Here is a 21,184-nt window from a genome sequence, read left to right as displayed (position 1 = left end):
GAGAGCGATAGAGGACTGAATTGAGCCGGTCGCGCCGCTGGCAACATAGGAAGCGCAGCCGCGTAGGTTTGCGAAATAATTGGAAGAGTCTATGTTCTCATGACTTGAGATACTGAGGGAGGCCGCCAGCTCCAGTCCCAAAAGATGCAAGTAGGAGGTCTTTTGGGCCATATTTTTAGGCTAAAATATATTTTAAGCTAATTTTTTGGTTGAAATAAAACCTATATATAAGAGAATTTTTGGTCTGGGCTCCGGGCAACGGACCAGGTGGCCCGAACCCCCTGGACGCGGGGGAAGTTCAGTATTCAGAGACCGGATCGTGACGACTGTTATACGGCTGGGTTTATAGGTATACAGCAACACGCTTGACGACTTGAGCGGGTCAAGGCTCAAGACTAGGTACCCTCAGGAGCAGCTTTGAACTGGTAAATAAAATACACACAAAATTGAGGTAGACTAGACCGCGCTGCCTTCTCCATTCCCAGCGCAGCGACATCCAGCGACGCCAACGCCTCGGCATTTGGGCAGCAGCTCCGGTTCATCCACCAGCGCGACGACGCAAGGGGAGCGATCACATCGATCGTCACCGAGACCCCCTGTTCTTCCCAATCACATCACCAACGACGACTCCAAGCCAGCGCACGGCCACGGAGTTGTCGCCGTCTGCGCCAACTAGCCTGCTCGCGCGCCAGCTGCTGTCGTCCGGCCTGGTCGCCGCCTTCCACCGCTCAGCTCCAACCATCAGCTAGCCTGCCGAGCGCGCCGCGGGGAGTGGACGATGTGGCCCTGGCGGCGTCTCACCAGCGGCTCCGGCCCGCGAGCCGACCCGCTCCGTCACCGAAAGGGCGCCCTGTTCCGGCACCGGCAATCTGGCTGGCTGGCCCAGCGCATGAATCACGGCGTCTCCTGTCGTTGTCATCGAATGATGCAACTAGACGTCTAAATCTGTGGCGCCGAGCCAAAGATAAAAAAAACGAAAATAAAAAGTCATTTAGGGATCTAAATGTGAGCATTTTCTAAGAGAAGCACTACAGGAAAACGTCCAGTTTCCGACGGCCTAAACCGTCGGAAATAAGTCCTGAACCGTCAGAAGTAGTTACTTCCGACGGCTTAAGGCGGGTCCCGTCGGAAGTAACGCCGTAGGGATACCTAGTCGGAAGTATCCGTGTTTCCGACGGGGCCGTCGGAAGTAAACTTATTTCCGACGGCCAGGGTGGCGCCGTCGGAAATAAAGCGAGGTGGGCCCCGCAGACAGCCGGCCGCCGGCGCCTGACGCCGTCACAGCTTAGTTCCGACGGGGCCGTCGGAAATAAGCGGCCGTCGGAAGTAATTAAAAAACAGAGAAACAGAATTTTCCTGCTTTTTGTTTTACAAACAATCACACAAATTCAATCTGCACACAATATCCAATTTTCAATAATTCATCCAGAATCACATATAATACCACAAATATCCATAATTTATCGTTTCACATGAAACACACAATAACACAAGTTCACAAGTTAAAGCACAAGTTCACAAGTTAAAGCACAAATTCACAATGTTCACAAGTTCACATGTTCAGAAGTTCACAATAACACAAGTTCCCAATACCACAAGTTCACAAGTCCATAGTACGAGAAAAACACAAGCAGACAGGCTACTCAAATGGAGGAGGTTGATCAAATGGATGTGGTTGATTTGATCCGCTAGCTCCTCCACTGTTTAGAAGACCGTCCACAAAAGAAGCGACCGCATCTTCAGAGTCCTCATTTCCCGGAGTTAGCAAGTTTCCTGGAGGGACCTACAACATTCAAAAAAATGTGTTAGTAGTTAAATTCTTGTTATGCAACGTCAAAAGAAAAAGTCAAGTAATATAACCTGAGGTGCAGGTGTGGGCCAACTAAATTGTGGAGTCGGTACAAACTGCGGGATAGGTGGAGGAGGTGGCATAGTCATCGCTGAAAAATCTGGACGTTGCCCTAGTGCTATTTGCTGAAAGAAATTGAAAGCTATGTTACGAGGATATATTAGAAAATATGTGCTCCAATTATAGTAGAGGCTCACGAGGATCTAATTACCTGCATCATCTCCTGCTGTCGTGCAAATTGAGCAGCCCAGTACTCTTGTTGTTGCTTGTTATACTCCTCCTGCCGCCTCAAAGCTTCCTGTATCCGGATCAGCTCGGCGTTTCCTTGGGTACTAGAGCGAGGACCACGGCTAGACGACCTCGATGGACGAGACCTTTCAGGCCTCACCTGAGTCGAGTCGATAACACTACCAAACATGGGGTAACTAGAAAAAAATAGAAAGAAGTTAAACACGCAACACATCATGTTAGAAAAGATCAAATCGACGAATTAATAATAGCAAACTCACCGTCCATGAGGTTTTCCGCCTCCACTAGCATACACAACCTGAGGATCGATAGGCTGATTCATCCAATCATAGTCTTGCCCATGCTCCGACATCATGGAAGCACCATATGAGGCCTGACAAATAATAAACAATGCAGTTATATTTTTCTCGACTCTTAGAATAGAAGTGCATTGTAACTAGTTGCGAAAGTCTCACCACACGCTCAGTAGCTGACTGAGAACACAACTGTTCTGGATTTGTAGGATCCGACCCCCTGTGACCTCTAAGGTAAACCTGAACATCACTCGGCGTAACACCAGAACTAGCTTCCTACAGACAAAAGAAAATAACATAAAACACATAGAAGATTCATGATATGCACGACCATAAATTACACTTACCATGCGCTTTGCCAAACGAACGTGGCCATCACCACCATATCTGTGGTGAACATCATGCCCACGATTTGAGCTGTTTCTCATTGAAACACCTTTAAATCCATCTGTTGCCCAATATTTGCATACAACCCGCCAACCAGCCTCATTTGATGCCATCCATGGCACCGAGTCTGAAAACTTTATTTCGATCCAATGTATTGTTAGTACTAACACTTGGACATGAATTAGGATAAAAACAATTTACCTCAAGATATTCTTCTTCGGTTAAGTATTTGTTTGATGCCTCACTTTTGGAACGTGGCCGACGTCCTTCCTGCCTTAATATGTAATCAGAAGTGACCTGGATCCGAGCATAATACATCTGATCCCTAACTAAGGTAGTCGCGCTCTTGTTAAAAACGATCCGTGCACGATCGTTCATACTTCCATCTTCAGGCAACTTGTAACGTTTCTGAAAAAAACAAGAAACAAGATTTTTAGCACATTGTATAGTTGAATCAATTCAAGTTGGGCTAGAGAACATACCCAGAACTCATGCCACACAGCACCTTGGGCATTCCTATGTTCCGCATTGAACGCGAGCCCGTACTGATCCCAAGACATACAAGGCACCTCAACGCCTTTCTCCATCACTACACCAGGCCAGAGATATTTGCATATACTTCCCAAAACTTTATTCACCTGTGTGCGACGTCCTTGACCTTGAAAAGATGCATCAATCCAAGACCTGCAACCACATTGTACAAAAGAAGCATTAACAAATTTCATATAATGCATGAACAAATATTTAACATTAGAATCAACTCACTCGTCGCCACACGGTACGATCAAAATCTTATCCTCCTCACGAGCAGGAACTTTAGGAGGAGGCACCCAATGTGTTTTCCTCGACTTCCGTGCCCGAGAAGACCCTCCACCACTAGAAGCTCCAGCATCACTGCTAGGCCATGAGTCCCATCCGCCTGCTGACCATCCACCCTCAAACTGACCACCACTGGAAGACCACCCATCTCCACCTCCACCTCCAGCATCATCTTCCTGCTCATAGTCGTCATCGGCCGCATCGTAATCGGTCGCATCCTCACCCCTCGCCTCCTCCTCTCGAGTCTCGTTAACATCCTGCACATGAAACACTTTAATCATTAGATTCATATAAACATTACTATATTGAAATAAAATAATAATTTAGAGTAATCACACCTGTCCATGCATATCAGGTGGGTGCATCATAACTTGAGGGTTCTCGCGGTCACGTTCTTTGTGCCATCTCATCTGCTTAGCGGTGTTTTTTGAGAGAAACAACCGTTTTACACGAGGCGTGAGAGGCATGTAACGAAGTTGCTTCTTTGCTACTTCTGTTGTCAATTTATCTCCATCTTCATTTACGACCTCAACGAACCTTGATTTGCTGCATCTCAAACATTTGTCTAATTTTTCATTTTCCTTCCAGAAAAGCATACAGTTATCTGGACAAACATCAATTTTTTGATACTCCATACCTAAGCCAGAGAGTAACTTTCTTGACTGATACACGTCTTTGGGCATTTTGTGATCTGGTGGTAATACGTCGCTGATCAAATTCAAAAGTTCATTTAAGCAGTTGATGAAGAATGCGAACTTAGACTTGATAGCCATAAGTCGCGTCACAAAAGCAAGAATGGTTACTCTCGTGTGTTCGTGCAACGGCTCTTCTGCTGCCTTGAGAAGTTCAAAGAATTTTTTAACTTCCGGTGGTTGAGGATCCTCAGGATTATCTGGAAACACTAAATCGGGATCCTCTCTTAAATCCTGAACCATCTCCTCCATTCGGTCTAAATCCGGGTCAAAATCGTCTTGACCTTCTGGAGCATATCCACGGGGAAGCTCCTCACCATGATGCACCCAAACTTCATAATTTGGCACGTAGCCATTTTTGCAAAGATGACCAGACATCTCTTTCTTGGTTTGACGTTGATAATTTTTGCAAACACTGCATGGGCACCACACTCGACCATTTCTTGACGAAGAAAAAACACGATTGATAAAATCTTCGGTTTTCTGTATCCACTCAAGCGAAGGATCATTTTTTCGCCAGCCTTCATACATCCAGCGACGACTATCACCCATCGTTCGACTAATTAAAGATCAAGACAAGTTCATTAATTTCTAGATATATTATCAGCCGGTGGTCCTACAATTATAGGAAAGGATAGGTCCTAAACCCACCTAAGAGTGAACGACATATCACAGATTTATGATAAGTCAATGAGTTTGAACGAAATTTCGGCAGCATAACCCCGTTGTTCTCCATTGCACGCCCGTAATGGTGCAACGGAGAACAAGAGGGTTATGCTGTCGAAATCTCGCTCAAACTCATTGACTAATCATAAATCATATTTGATATGTCGTTCACTCTAAGGCTGTCCAAAAAGGGACAATTTCGGTACAACACACTACTTTATTAAGCAATGTGTTGGACCGAAACGGGTGACGCATAAGTTTAAACCTATTTTAGTTAAGTATCGCATTATACTACAACATTACATCAAATTATACTACAGCATCACATTATACTACAACATGACATTAATAAAGTTAGAAATTACCTGAATTGCCCACAGGAGTGACGGCTGGCGACCGGTGTGAAGTTGCGTGCGCGCGCTCACGTGCGGCCGCGTTCGGCCCCGTGCGAACGGCCACGTGCGCGCGCTCACGTGACAAGACTCGACGACAGCCTCGGGCTCGGGGACGGCTGCGGCCTCGGGTAACGCGGCGGCGGGCCGCTGCGGCCTCGGGGCAACGACCGCGGAGGCTGTGGACGGCGGCGGTGGTCTCGGGGCGCGAACGACAGCGGCCTCGCCCTGCGACGAGGTGGCCTGGGCTCAGCGGCGCCGGCCAGGGGCAGGGAGTGAGGCGGCCTGGGCAAGGGGCGGCCTCTGGCGTGGGCGGCGCTGGCCCAAGGCGGGGAGGTCCCGGCGGCCACGGGCGGCGCTGGCCAGGGGCGGGGAGGCGGCGGCGTCCACCGCGGCGCTGGCCAGGGGCGGCGGCGGCTCTGGCGAGCGAGCCCCCCGGGCGGCGGCGTCCACCGCAGCGCTGGCCAAGGGCGCCGGCGGCGGCTCTGGCGGGCGGCGGCGGCCAGCTGTGCGGGCGGACGTGGGTGTGTGCGTTGGGTGCGTGTGTGCGCGGGGTAACGGACGTTAGGGAAATGTCCTTATTTCCGACGGCCAAGGTGGTGGGCCGTCGGAAATAGACTTATTTCCGACGGCTGGCCGAAGGCCGTCGGAAATAGTCCTATTTTCGACGGTAACCTAGGAACCGTCGGAAACAGTGGCGGCCGTCGGAAACTGGGCGTTTTCCTGTAGTGAAGGGTTAAAATAAAAAAATACGGCACCAATGCCGACTGTCGGTACATGACACAACTAGATCTAAATGGTGATGGAGAAGGTGCGGCTTGCCGCGACGAGCAAAGCGTCGGTGACACGGCGTCCCCTCTCCACCTCCTATTCGTGGGCACCAGCACCGACGCACCTAGGGAGGGCCATGTGGCTGCTAGCCTCGCTGCCAGCTCCTCCACAAGTGGATTGACCTCACTGGCAATGTGAGGAGGTTCCGTCTCCCGGTGTGGCTTCCGAGCTGGGTGCGAGAGGTGGACGCCCGCGCGAGGGGGAGGACAACATGGAGGCCAAGGAGGATGGGGTGACCAACGAGCGACGGGTAGGTTTTCCATCGCTGGACCTGGAGGCTGGAGACCAGAGCGTGCATCAGGATGGGCATCGCGGGTGGGTCGGGGGAGGGGGCACGACCGGCTGTGGATGTCTACCTTGCTTTTTTAATAGAGTCGTAAAGACATATGGAATATTTCAAATGCATACTACATTCGTTCACAAATATATGATATCGTTGATTTTTTCGAAAACTTTGATCACTCATTTTATTCAAAATATTTATTAAAATGTAAATTTTAAGTCATACACAAACTACCTTAAGTGATAAAAAAATGTAAATTTTAAGTCATACACAAACTACCTTAAGTGATAAAACAAATCACGAAGAAATAGATGATAACTCATTATTTTTTGAATAAGACAAATGTTTAAAGTTTTTTTTTAAAAAAAAGTTAACGTGTCATATATTTATGAACGGATGAAGTATTAATTAAACTATTTGAATTCGTGAATAGCAGTTTTTTTATAAACCAGTCTAGAACTTGTAAAGTCTGACTTAGTACAAGCTATAAACACCTTATGATTTAATAAAATTAAATAAAAACAGAACCGTAGATATTTCGTAGACAAACTTAGAAAGATGCAGGAGTAGTTACCCAGCAGAAGACGCATAGCTCGATCTTTTTGAGAAAAAGACAGTTGATTATTATGACATTATGTCTTCAGACAGCCAGTGGCACGGGTGTACCGTGTACGGACCGGATCGTTCGTACGTACCTACGGCCACACGCTTGAGCGGGTCAATGCTCAAACTTCGTTCTCGGTAGCCGCTTTGAAGTGGTAAAATACGCACGAAATTGAGGTTGACTGCGGACCACTTCAATGGCAGTGTCTGGACAGCCTAACTAGTCAAAGTCAGACGCCACCCCCAGTTCCCCACTCGCTGGCTCGCTGCCTCCGCCCATGCCCATCGATCGCCTACTACTATAAAGCAGTGCTCGTTCCATTCCCAGCGCAGACCGCAGAGCTCAGAGACAACCACCGACGCCGCCAACGCATCGGCATCGGCATCGGCACTTGGGCAGCAGCTCCGGTTCATCTACCCTCGCAACGCCGCAAGGGAGCGATCGCATCGATCGTCACCGAGACAGACCCTGTTCTTCGGACGCACATCACCAACGACTCCAACTCTCCAAGCCAGCACAGCACGGCCATGGCGTTGTCGCCGTCTGCGCAAGCGACAAGCCCGCTCGCGCGCCAGCTGCTGCGCCACGTGTCGTCCGGCCTGGTCGCCGCCGCCTTCCACCGCCCAGCTCCAGCCATCAGTCTGCCAAGCGCGCCGCGGGGAGCAGACGACGTGGCCCTGGCGGCGTCTCACCACCAGCGGCTCCGGCCCGCTCCGTCACCGAAAGGGCGCCCCGGCGCCCCGAAGCAGGGGAGCGGCGGGCAAGTCCACGCAGCTCCGGCGATGGCGACGATAGCAAGCGCCGTTATGCCGCCCACGAACGCCGTGACGGCGGCGGCGGCGACCACGCACGTGGTGACGCGAGGACCCGCCCGGCCTGGTCTCCCGGCACAAGGCGGCGGCGGCGGCAAAACGCATGGCGCACCGGCGGCGGCGAAAGCGCGCGCGGCTATGCCAGGACCTGCTCCGCCGGCCCGCCCTAAGGAAGGCAGCGGCGGAAAGGTTCATGTCGCGTCCCCGGCGGCGATGTCGAGCGCAAGTGTGCTTATGCGAGGGCCCGCGCCGCCTGGTCACCCGGCAGAAGGCGCCGGCGGCCGTGGTGGAAGCATCCACTCTATCTCTTCTTGATTCTTCGGATTGAGGCTGCTATTTTTTCTTCAACGTCTTAGCCTGGTGGTCCAAGTGCTTGACGGTGAATCGTAGCAAAATTTTCACTAACAGTTGGTATTGTAAAAAAATCAAAAGTGAATGAACTCGTGATTTGGAAGAACCGTCACATTTACTTTACTCGTCAATAAAATACATACTAGGCGGTAGTTGCGACGGCTTACAATAATACTCACGTAAATTATACACTAATAAAATTTCAAGATTTTTTATTGACTGTCTCTGCTCTCCGTATAATATTTTTTAATTTGGCTAACTGATGTTATTATTTACTCCATGCAATATGTCTTAGTACAACACAACCAATAAAGTGAGCGATTAGAAGAGAGTTCACAACGACTGACTGAACGAACAGAGATTATAAAATGACATAATTCCACCGTATAGAGACCAAATAAGAGAAAATTTGTGAGCTAAAGTTTCTAAAATAAGTCACATGAACTCAAACTTAAAAAAAGATAGATCAAAATATGGAGTGCTTGCTAAAGTCAAATATAAATAAAAACTGGATGTGCTCCATATAAATTATGCTACTTCGTAGCAATTACTAACGTTTAAAAACAACAAATAATCTTTCATTTTACTGTTAGTGTGACAAATCATTGTTGCTTCATCCAATTCAGCAACCTCAAACACTATGGAGTCCATTGCGCCAATATGGTCTCAGAAACGACCTAATGCTTGCAAGAGCCAATAACGTCGTACCGTGCTTGGGCTGTAGCCTCGGTCCGTAGTGCTGACCCGACACAACACGATTATATTTTTTATTTTACAAAAAACGTATATACATATATACAATTTATATTCAATATTAAAAATATCTGAGCATGATGTTCTACTGGTTAGGCAGCTTCACCCGGTGTTTCCCACCCTTTTCCCATCAGGGCATTTAATCAAATGAGCTGACAGGCCACAACTCTGGCCCGGCACTGTCAGCACCCTTTTTCTATCAGGGCATAGGTTCGAACCCCACCTTCTGCACTATTTTTTTAACATTTTACGCTTATTTTATCAAATGAGCTGACGGGCTAACGGGCTGGTCCGGCACTGTCAGCAGGCCGACATGACGTGCCTGGGCCATAGTTGTGGCCCGCAGGCGTCTGGCCCGTGCCGGGCGCTGTTTGGCTATCTATAGGCGTGCATCGGATTAATTTAAAATAGCTGTGAGGGGTTATTTGTAAAAAGATGACGCGGGACGACCGTTGAAATTGGTGCTTTAATTATAGTATAGATATTTATGCTATGTTGGCTACTTTTTCATATAAAAAGCAAGTCAACATAAGTTAAGAAGTTAAAACCTCCATCCTCAAGTTATCGCTTCTCCAAAAGGATAACTTAAAGACGAAGACATAAAGTGGTGATACAGATGAAGCAATATTATATGAGATGACGATGAACAGTGAAGCATGATACTCATCTCATATGTCTTAACATTATTTATTATATCTTTCCTCATGTTAAACAAGTTTACAAACATACCTTCAACTTTTTTGTGCATAAGAAACCTCGAAGATACTTCAAATGTCAAGCTGGACGAAGCTATAGGCCTACATAAGGTGTTTTATGCATGGCACTCTCCACCTATTTATAGGAAAGTTATACAACTTCGTATGAAATTATAAACATGCATACATAGTTCATACACATGATTTACAAATATAACAGGGGCATCATTGTCTTTTTCTTTTCTATTTTATTGCACAAGTCTTGGACTTATTCCCCTTCGTCTCTTTTCGCGCTCGAAGCTTTCTCCAAGCCAAGGCTAGCGACCTTGGCTCGCACCTTCGTTGCACACGTGTATAGACGAAGCTTCTTTACACGCTGCTTCGGCCAAAAGCCATCTTTGTCCATCCTTTGCTATATGCCTGAAGCACATTTGCTTACAGCGAAGTAAAGATGTTTTGAGGACCTTTGGCAAGACCACTTGTGGAATGAGTTCGATTCTTCATAATGAGCTTAGATCACCAAAATCATTATTGGGAGGCCTCGCGCCGAAGTCCCGAAAACACCTTCTCGAAGCTCGTTATGGAGAAGGCGAAATAAACAATTCGGTAGAAAGAGAGTTAGACTCGCGGTCCACCAGATGAGAAGAAGGGGAAGGCGACATTGCCTGCTCACGCAGACTTGACTCGCACCTCTTCGCGCCCACTTATCAGTATAAAAGTGATAGAGCGAGTGGGAGCGAGTCACATTTACTGCCCCCAACCACTTGCTGCCAAAATTTTCTGTGACTCCGAAACTCTGCATCTAACACCACTTCGGAAGTAGTTTCGACATAACATCTTCGGGAGTAATTTCCTTAGATGGCGAGGATCCGATCGACTGCTAAGTTGATCACTCCTACTTCTTCAGAGGCACTTTAGGATATTGTGCCCATTTTCGAAGCTATGAGAGCTTTGTCATCATTGAGACCTGCGAAGGAGCTCCCGAGGGATAGCCCATTGAAGCCAAGCTATATTGAGATAGGTCGATCCATCCTGAAGGGAAAAGATTTGCAAACTATGAAGAAGCTTGGTTACTTCAATAGCAAGGTCAACATGCGGCTCCCTGGTGACGGTACACTTTTGTGTTTTAAGTCCAATGCTCATGTCCTTTATCGACCGCCACATCAACTATCAATCATTATCAACACTAGTACTAACAAAGTACGTGCTCGTGTGTCGCTACGATTCTATTTTATACTTGAGTATAAAATATAAAACACACGATTCTATTTTATACTTGAGTATAAAATATAAAACACAAAGACGTGTATATTATTGGCTAGGTGAATTTGAATGTATATTTAGAGCCAACAACCATGATTCAAATTCTCATTTGTGTATAATTTTAGCTTTTTATCATATAAATGTGAGGGACAACAATGGTCCAAATGTTTCTTCACAATTTGTTAGAGCCCTAAATTAATTTTAGTTCCAAAATGAATAGAAATAGGATCCTATCCTAATTCGATCCTTAAATTTTAGTGTAAAATTTAAAGCCCATTATCACCCCTATATACAGCAGCTAATTGAGCCAGTTCTATTCAATTTCTCAATAATACCTCGTATATTTATTTAAATGGGTTGAATCACAAAATACAGACTAAAGGATCTGGGTGGAATCGAACCACCTTCCGTCAAAGACTGTAATGGACAGTCATGTGAGGACCTCACCGTGTTGAGACAAGATCCACAGTTAGGAGACAGACAGGCCTAATGGCGTGTGTACGTTTCAACGCTGATCAAAATCTAAAATAATTTTTCAAATTTTGTTTATAACAAAATTATGTAAGATTAGATCACCTGAAACAATTTTCTACGCGCCTTGGTTAACAGTATTAGTTATAAATGGCAGCAATTATTGGTATTCACAATGCAAAGACTATCGAAGAACAATTAAAAAAATCGAGTTATTGATAATGGACATGTACCTTCGTAGAGCAAAATCCAGTTATTGATAATGGATGTAGTGAAGCCTCCAAAATTTTTTTGCAAAAAATGGCTCCTCAATAGTAACAATCCGACAGTAATATATACCAACAATGAAACAGCAAGATCACTGACACATCAGCTGCCAGAGACTGCTCATGTGTCCACCGCAGCCATTTACCATGACGACCAAATAAGGCATTTTTACTTATCCACAAACATTTGTTTATCTACAGTGTAGATTTAACTAAATGCATAGCAAAATATGGAAAGTCAAAACATCTTTTGATTTGGAAAAGAAGAAAAATTAATAAACTCACTAAGGAGAAAGCTCAAACTAAGGGCATGAAACGTCACAGATTGTAGTGCTAAAAAAAAAGAGAGAATCACTGGTTTTCACCTATACGAAACCTTAGGAGATACTTGAAACCTAGCTTCAACTCAATAGAGATCAATAACAGGTAAGTACTCAAATGAACTATAGTGCAAGTTGAACAAGCTTGTATCTAATTTTTAGCTTGAGCAGAAAATTTCTTCCCTGTCCAGTGACCAAGGAAGCTTTGAAGGCCATAGCCATTTCATACCGACGATGCCGAACAGTTGACCTTCACATCATATAAATACTCCGTCCAGCGTGTAGGCACTGCAGTTGATCTTCATATACAAACACCATGATGAGGCAGCAGGTCTTCATATGGCTCAGCAGTAGATCTCATGCGGTGACGACGATGTATCATATAAACTAACTACAATAAAAATGACTGCAACCATAGGTCTCGCATTTGAAGCTACAACAAATAATACACAGCTGATTCATATATTCAAAAGTTTATCTTCAATGGTCAATAGAAGACCCCCGTGCGAGAAGCGTTGGGTGAAGAACGCCTTACAGAGTAGAGTGACTGAACGCCTTTCGCATGTGCTTTATAGCCTTACGGGATAAGCGTTGGGTGAATGAAGTGCATATGGATGACGTAGCATAGGCGTATATAAGTTTGTGGTGCGCGAAGTTTTGAACGATTGATGGTGATTTCAGTAACTTGCTAACTTTGCTGTAAATTGAAAATGTTTAGATCCGATTTGTACCTTGCGTGTTGTGTTGCGTTGCGATGTAGCCCCGTTCAATTTGCAGCACGCCTCGAGACGAGAAGATCCGTTCAATTTGCAGCAGCACCGGTGATGAAGCGTAGAACGAGAAGCCAAACAACACGAAGCAGGGCACGGGGACACAAAGGGCGGGAGAACCCAGGGATGAAAAAACAATTCCCCGTGCGATCTCCCACCCAGCACACAAAACCAACATCTTTATTATGATGCCTGCCATGCGAGCGCACCCAACATGGCAAAGGCCTTCAAGATGTCACATCTCACAATTGTCCAGCCACGCTTTAGAAGCCCGTCGACGCCTCCCAATTTGTCCAGTCCGCCAAGATCCAGATCCCCCGGAACGTCCCAACTCTGAAGGTCGGCAGATATCAATTCGAAGGATCGGGCACTTGTAGCAACAAATTGTAGCACCCAGTTTCCTTAACCACGCGGATCAGAAACCTCCAGGCACAAAAACCATGCAGCCTCGTCTCGCTTCGAGCCGATGCGTCGTCAACTCATCAATCAAACGAAACAGATCGGAACCTGCACATCATCACAAAACAAAACCATGCGTTTCGAACAATCAAGTAACAGAGCAAGACTCACCGTTGTTCGATCGGACCAACCATCTGATCCGGAAGCCACGCGGAGGCTCAGATCTAGACGGGAAGAGGATTTCATCAGGCAAGAGGAACGCAGCGACTTTTCTTCACCAAGGCAAAGCCGGGGTGCCAGGGTAGGCAAAAGATTCCGCTATTTATTGTCCACTTAGCGGAAATCCAACGGCTGCGATGAGGCAGTTCGAGTCGGACGGTCAGGATGGCGAGCGTGTGCCGGAAGGTGATCGGTGGTGCCACGTCAATTGCGTGGGTTGGCCGCAACTTGCGAGCAATTAGCGTCACTTCATGCGTCATTGTTTTTGCAGCAGCGCAGCATATTTAGGCGAAAAGACATTAGAAGCTAAGATTAATATAGATTGTGTAACGATGACAAGTAACAAATAGCATTTTAAAATAAAATTGAAGGCTCAACATCTTTACCATTATTCCTAAGACTGTAGCACCAATATTGTTACATCCGGTTTTAGGGACAAAAATTTAGCAATAGGTGAGTTCACTTATGGTAGGGCCTCAGCAAGTGGGAGGAGTTACGCAAAGTAAACATTCGAAATAGGGATGGTATTTCTAGTTAATCCTATTTAGGCAAATCCTAAATTTATGCAGATATCCAAAAGTAAACATTATTATATGCATTATTTGGTTACACATAGAAATGCAGTCCACGGGTACTACTTATATTATCTCAATGTTAATAAAGCTTCTATTATTTATTTAGTCGGTCTAAATTAAGTATATGAACCTATGAGTACATACATCTCGACTAAACTCTAAATTCATTATAAACAAGATTTAATTGTGAAATCACGCATCCAGTGTTTTCATCACTAACACGTGGTCTACCAAATCCTGTCATTCTTCTTTCTAAACATAAATTCTAAAATAATTGTAAATAATTAACATACACCATATGACATATAATAATATACTAATTCATCACATACACTTAAAATCAACTGTTTACATACACATCACAGCATACACAAATTAAAACAAATCTATACTACTTCTTAAGAGCGCAACGAGGGCGTCCACCGAGCATCACCATGCCCCCGCCTGCTCCCGCGAGGCCGCAATACGTGCCCCTGCCCCCGTCAGCGTCCGCGAGCAACCTCTGCGCTCGCGCGAATCCCACCCAAGATCGTCGCCGATCCGAAGCAGCGGTACTGTGCCCTTCCCTCGCCCACGCGGCCACGGCCATGCCCCCGCCCCGTCAGCCTCCTCGAGCAACCCTCCGCGCTCGCGCACCCCCGCACCCTGAAATTGCCGCCGATCTGAAGCAGTGGCACCGTGCCCCAGACCCCCATCAACCTTCGGAGGCCGCCACCTCCTTCTCTCTCCCTCAACCGCTCCGATCCGGTTACCCGAGAGTGCGCGTCACCTGGAGAGATGGAAGCGCTAGCGCGCGCGTCATCCGGAGCAGCCGTGGAAGCGTCGGTGCACGCGTTATCCGGAGCATGCCCCGTGGAAGCGTTGCGCACGCGTCACCTGGAGCAGGTACCTGCCCTCATAGTTGTTGGTGACTCAACAGGTGGATCTAGCGGTACCGTCCACACCCCCGTCGCGCCCCCGCTCGCCCCTCCCCCCCCATCACGTGAAATCATGACCCTTATGAATGTACTTGTATATATACTTCATAGCCTTAATGCTTGAGCAAACCTCCACATTAATGTGGTAGTCATACATCCTCAATAAAGTAGGATTATAAGGAACAACCCAACGGTTGTCCAAGTCATGCCCCCTTACTCGTACTTTTTGTCCGTCATCTCTTCTTCTGTAAATGGGGTACGAGTCTTTGCCCTGAAGCGTTGTCTCACCAAATAGTCGTGGATAGTGGCACTTGCAACTACCATTCTTCATACATGTATTTTGCATGTTGAGATGTCCGCATGGGCCATGCATCATGTGTTTGACTACCATATCAAAAAGTTCTGGGAATCTGTTCTTATCTGGAAGTTCTGCCGATATAACAGTGTCATACTGGTCTGGAACAGTTAGCTTATTGCCTGTCTGCATGATAAGAAGGAAGTGTGCATGTGGTAGACCTCTTTTTTGGAACTCAATCACATAGACATGTGATGCCACGACACCAAGTATGTGCTTTTTGAAGAGTTGATGCTTCAAATTGTCTAGTTTAGCCTTAAAAACTCGCACCACCAGATCAAAACGGTCTTGTGATTTTTGACCAGGTTCTAGCTCACTGGTTATCTCCTTTCAATTTGGATTGCATGTCATGGTAAGAAATATGTCCGTCTTACCGTACTTTTGCACGAGAGCAAAGGCATCCATGTATCGTCGTCTCATGTCTCTCGGTCCGTCGATGAAGGAAGCCGGTAGAACCCACAATTTACCCAATGCACTTGCTCGATGCTCCCCAGCATACACGCTATCCATCAGGCCTTGATAAAGATCAGCCCTGATTCTTGATTGGTTAAACAGTATGTAGTTCAATCGTGTAGTCTCTAGCTTGATGTACGTGTCTACTGCGAACTGCTGGAACAGACGTTGTCCATGCAACACTGTGTTGAAAATTTCACGACGCATCTGGAATTTGTAGCAGTAGTACTCACGCATCGTAACATAGAGTTGGCCATTCGAATCTATTATACAATAAAAAAAAATAAATTTTAGAGAAGATATTAAAGAACATTATGGCCAAAGCAACACCTTAGTAAAAGGTATTGAACACGGGCAACTAACCTAGGTTGTCGGAATCTATGGATTGCCGTCCATCAATTCTAGCAGTGTTGACACCGACCTTGGGTATGCCTGAATGCCAACCGAGCTCCCCTATTGGGAAGAAAAGAGGATAAGCCAATGGATCATAGCACCCATGGTGAGGCTTTATCGAATAAAATGCATTGTCATTTCCGTACAGGGTAACTCCGCGTTCGAATTGACGGTGTAACTCAGTCCCCTCGACCCAAACAGCTGCCACTTCCGATGAGGTAGGTGTATTAAACGTTCTTTGGTCAAGCTTGTAGTCTGTGTTAAGGTCAATACGGTATTCATCAATATTTCCATATTGGCCAATACTTCTGAATGTCTCTGCGTAAGGATTTTCCCTTAGCAAGTTTGCTAATTTGGTCATCACATTCTGATCTTTAGCTTTGAAGACTTCGTCACGCGCAAGACGCATTCAATGCGATAAAAGAGGATCATCATCGTAGAAGTACAACTCCAGGTGTTTTGGATCACTTTCTCGACGACCAAAAGAGTGTATCCGGTGATATACCTGACCATGTGCTTTGAATGTATAAACACCATCTCTTGAACTTGCAAGATTTTGGTCATACTCACAGTTGAATGTGGTGAATGAAAAGTGACCATTAAAAAATCTAGTGTTATCCAAAAAATGTTGTGAATCAGCGTCCCTAGTTGTGTACAACAAGTGAAGCTCTTCGGGTGGCTGTGGCATCACAAGTTTGACCTTTCCCTATTTGCAACAGAATCCAGGAGACTCATACTAGAACCTTTTTGCTCCACAATGTGGACAATTTGACTGAGATTGCAACATTTGTGTGGCGTCAGGTAGGTTTCTATATACAACATCGATGGTACCAAAATCATCTGAGGCCACGACCGAATTCTGATAGGTAATGTTTCCTCCCTCAAGATTATCAAGGTTACGTTGATCTCTTCTTCTAGCATATCGCTCTCGAGTGCGTGCCCGTGTATTCTCGAGTTGTTCAGTTGTCATACTCGCACGTCTTGCTCGATATTGTTGTCGGCGTGCTTCTGCGCGGTCTACTGATGCATTAATAATCATTTTAATTGGTATGGGAATCATTAAGAAAGGAATGGTAAGTAACATATATTGTGTCGTACCAGCTATGTTTGCTTGGACGGGATATGTTGGAGCAAAGTGTGAAGGTTCAAGTAAGCAACTATTGTTGGTTGCACTGACATCTAGTAATAATACCAAGTCAAATTATTATTAAATCAATTGCATGTAAGTTATGCTTGAACCTTGTATACAAGTGTAATCTGGTAAGATTTACCATTGTTCGGTTCGCCATGAGGTGGTGTATCGCCTAACGGTTGGTCTCTTTTACGTCTCCTTTGTTCTGGTGTCATATTCGCATACCGTTCTCTAGCACGGGCTCGTCTACTTTCAATTTGGTCAGAAGTCATGCTCGCACGTCTGGCTCGATCTCGCAGTCGACGCACTTCCGCGCGATCATCTGGTACTTCATTAGAGTATGTTTGCAAGAGAATGGGTGATATGGTAGTCGATGATGCACATGTGTTAATGTTCGTACCATCATCATCAACTATAAAAAATATAAGTTTAAAATTAGTAATTTAGTAATGAATAATAATATTTATGCTTGGCACTATGTTTTAACATATTTATCATTAAACTAACCGTTGGATGTATGTCCTTGTAGTAAATTTGATATGGTAGTCGATGATGTACATGTCTTATTCATACCATCAGTAGCAACTATAAAAATAAGTTTCGCATAATTAATAATAATAATAATTATGCTTGACACTATTGCCTTAATATATTTATCATAAAACTAACCGTTGGATGTATGTCCTTGTAGTAAATTTGAACATGTCACGGTACTTTGTGTCGATAGTGGAAAGGGTTCCACACGATGATGGGGCTCTTCATCATTAGATGAAGATGTGTTACAATTTTCTAGGAGTGGGCGTGATGTTTCTCTGATAATAATTCCAGAAGGACCATTTGTGCAATAGTCAGAGTATCGTCTCTTTCTATTTTGAGATGACGTAGCAACTAAGATACAACCAAGAATTAGATGAGTTTGAGAAAACAGATAGTTGTATTAAAATTAATATTTTACACTTAGTTTACAAAAAAATAAGCTTATCAATGGTCAACCTGATTTTCCTTTATCCATAGAGTTATTTGGACGCTCCGACATTTGGTGATAAATCGATGAACTTGACCCTAAAAGAATTAAATAAAGACCGGAGCATTAGGGTGCTAGTGAAAGCGAGGAGGATTGCTACGTGATAGCTGATTAAGATCGATGATTTGATGTTGACAAGAATATGGTTGTTCTACTCGCTATTCCCGGTTCAAATCATTTCGCAGACCAAACATTTGAGTCATTTGAAATAAAACGCACGGGCAAGGGAGTGATTATTTTCACAAATAAAATAATACAAGGTTTAATAATCTTCTTATTAATTCAATCCTTAATAGAACAAATTGCTTTTACAAATATCGACCCATGTAAGGTTTGGTCGATAGCACCAGGACATGTATTCTCTCATAAATACAGTTGTATTGAAATCATCACCATCTATCTACGCCTTTGTTCTTCAAGAAATCTAACAACAAATTGACGATCATTCCACGCCATCAAAGCTTTCTGAATTGCTGCAATGAATGCTACATTTGATTACATCTATATATGTAATCCACTATATGATGTGAACAACAATTTCAATGCAGGTAATTTTTGAAATACTTACGTTCAAAGTGATGGTTATTGTGATGGAAAGGATTGAAGTGTATTGTTGTATAATCAGATGACTCGAGGCACTCTAGAATTGCATATTTAAATATTCGTTACCAATCATTGTAAGAAGAAAATAATGACAGATGTGTTTGAAAGACGGCAGGTACATATATTTTTATTACCTTGCCTTCTAAATCGTCGAAACATAGTCCCAATTATTATGCTACAATTCTCCTTAGCCAACACCCAGCGAAGTGCATTTTTGTTTAGCAAGTCACCCCAAACTTTAATGGCATGTAGAGACCACCTAGGATATCGATGTTGAGACTAATAAATTAGTACTATTTTGAATATTTCATGTTTTACATATTATCGATAATTAACGTGATATACCTAGCATCCATGACAACAATCTTCCTGAATGGACCCCACATTGTGCGATGAATTGTATCTAAGTGGACTACAATAGCCATAATGTCTACAAAAGCACGATGAAAAATGGATTACTACTTTTTGTGTAGAAGGTATCGTAAGCTACCCAGAAGATTTTCACGTTCTTACCAACTAAAGTCCTGTTTGGTATTTCGGCAATATCTACAAGACTCAAGAATATATGTTTTGGGAATGGCGGCATTTGAAATAGAACTGTGTACGGCTCCACAATAGTTTGTCTAGTGAGATATAATTCCATTGGACCACTTATATGTCGAAACTGATGTTCACCCATACTAATACAGAAATCTACATTGTGCATCTTGAAAACATGCTTTTCATGTAGCAAATTGTTGAAGTGCTTGACTGTCTCGTACGAACTTGTCATTGCCTCGATCTTGGCTCCCTAATATTATTCCAGCAGAAAAGGCAGTGGTATGGAGATTATATAATTTTTTCAAATTTTGAAATGGAACTTATGTGAATGTTATCTTACATTGATGTCAGACAAAATGAAATGTTGTCTGTCACGATAACGTGGTTCAATGGGGAATTTAACTTCTACTCGAGCGACAATACTGAACTTCCGTGGTAGCACATAATAATCTTCATCGCGATAGTCGCCGAACAACCTAAAACTATATTAAACACGCAAATGAATAATCGTCACAACTTTGATAGGTTTCATTCTGTGTAACTATTCGTATATAACTTACATAGGCATCCTTTTTCGGCGGTCTGCTGCACTTCTTTCACGATTCAATACAGTCGGTTCCATCGAAACCTTTTTTATGGAAAATATGTTAGATAAACTTGCATTTTCAATTCAGTTTAGTAAAAGAGGCATTCAGGTTCATTTTAGTACTCATTTGAATAAATAGCTTTATCATGATTGGTAGATCCGGAATAGAAGAATGAAGAGAAGGGGATGAGAGAGAATTCTGGACGGATGCAGGGGCTCCGTACAGAAAAGCAGCCTTCCATCTACCATTTTATCTAAAAAAGCATCGACCTCTATATACCGGCCGCATGCGTATAAACTTTATACCCCAATCAATACCCCCACCACACATCAGTTTGGCATTATTATATATTACTTAATCTGTTGCATATATAAATGTTAATTCCAATTCAATATAATTCATGTGCTTACTTATCATCCATTTAATCATATACCCTAAAATCCACTAATCGAAACTGAAAGTAGCCTAGAGGGGGGGTGAATAGGCTAATCTAAAAATTTTCACAACAAACTTCGAAAGATTGTTAAATACACAGTTCGACTGGTGCAGGCCGGTTCAATAGCTAAGTGCGCAAGTTGAACCACTCCGAACCAATCCAACTGTTTTATAAACTTTAGACTAAAATCTACTCGAAAAAGTATTTCGCGAGTTCTTGTGAGAAGTAAGGTATAGCTAAGTTAGAATGAAAGGATGAATATGTAAAGGCTATTTTACTTCTAGATATACTCTACGGAAAAATCTATATGTCAATCTTGCAAGTAAAAATATCTTAAGTTAAAGACAAGCAAGAATACAAGACACAAGATTTAATCCGAGGTTCGGCCACACCACAAAGGTGTCCTACTCCCCGTTGAGGAGCCCACAAAGGGCCGAGTCTTTTTCAACCCTAATCCTCCAAACGCCGACCACAAAGGTCAAGGCAATCTCTTCTTATCTCAGCTCAAAGAGCGGGTGATACAAACTTCTTGGGGTCTTCCACAAATTTGGAGACTCCCAAGCAACCTCGAAAGATCTTGAAACTTAGGGTTTCAAGAACACTAAGAAAGCACAAGAGGAGTTTGCACAAGCTCAAGTCTTTTAAAAGAGATGGGAGAGGAAAGCCAAATCGTGAGCACAAGCACAAACCTCACACCCAAGAGCTCCTCCAACAAGGTTGAATCTTGAGGAAGATTTAAGTGTGAGAGAGATGGGAGAGATGAGTGCTTTGTCTCAAGTTAGGTG

The 21,184-nt window shown here is 44.3% G+C and overlaps 1 protein-coding gene and 1 long non-coding RNA gene across 2 annotated transcripts; one reads left to right on the top strand and one right to left on the bottom strand.

Annotated features, from left to right (window-relative positions):
* Positions 1-7,309: 7,309 nt before the first annotated feature.
* On the top strand, positions 7,310-8,348 carry LOC103642522 (translation initiation factor IF-2). Its single transcript, XM_008665779.3, has one exon. The coding sequence runs from the start codon at positions 7,593-7,595 to the stop codon at positions 8,190-8,192; it is 600 nt and encodes a 199-aa protein (XP_008664001.1). The 5' UTR covers positions 7,310-7,592; the 3' UTR covers positions 8,193-8,348.
* Positions 8,349-9,654: 1,306 nt separating this feature from the next.
* On the bottom strand, positions 9,655-13,462 carry LOC109943029 (uncharacterized). Its single transcript, XR_002265631.3, has 2 exons — positions 11,644-13,462; positions 9,655-10,708 (listed from the first exon to the last, which is right to left on the bottom strand). It is a non-coding gene; the product is annotated as an uncharacterized lncRNA (long non-coding RNA).
* Between the last annotated feature and the right edge of the window lie 7,722 nt (positions 13,463-21,184).

Source organism: Zea mays, chromosome 10 (genome assembly GCF_902167145.1).
Source record: "Zea mays cultivar B73 chromosome 10, Zm-B73-REFERENCE-NAM-5.0, whole genome shotgun sequence".
Taxonomy (NCBI): domain Eukaryota; kingdom Viridiplantae; phylum Streptophyta; class Magnoliopsida; order Poales; family Poaceae; genus Zea; species Zea mays.
This window is presented reverse-complemented; position numbering and strand designations above follow the sequence as displayed.

Excerpts from the sequence above, each read along its gene's own strand:
- LOC103642522 (XM_008665779.3), top strand. The coding sequence starts at position 7,593 with ATGGCGTTGTCGCCGTCTGCGCAAGCGACAAGCCCGCTCGCGCGCCAG.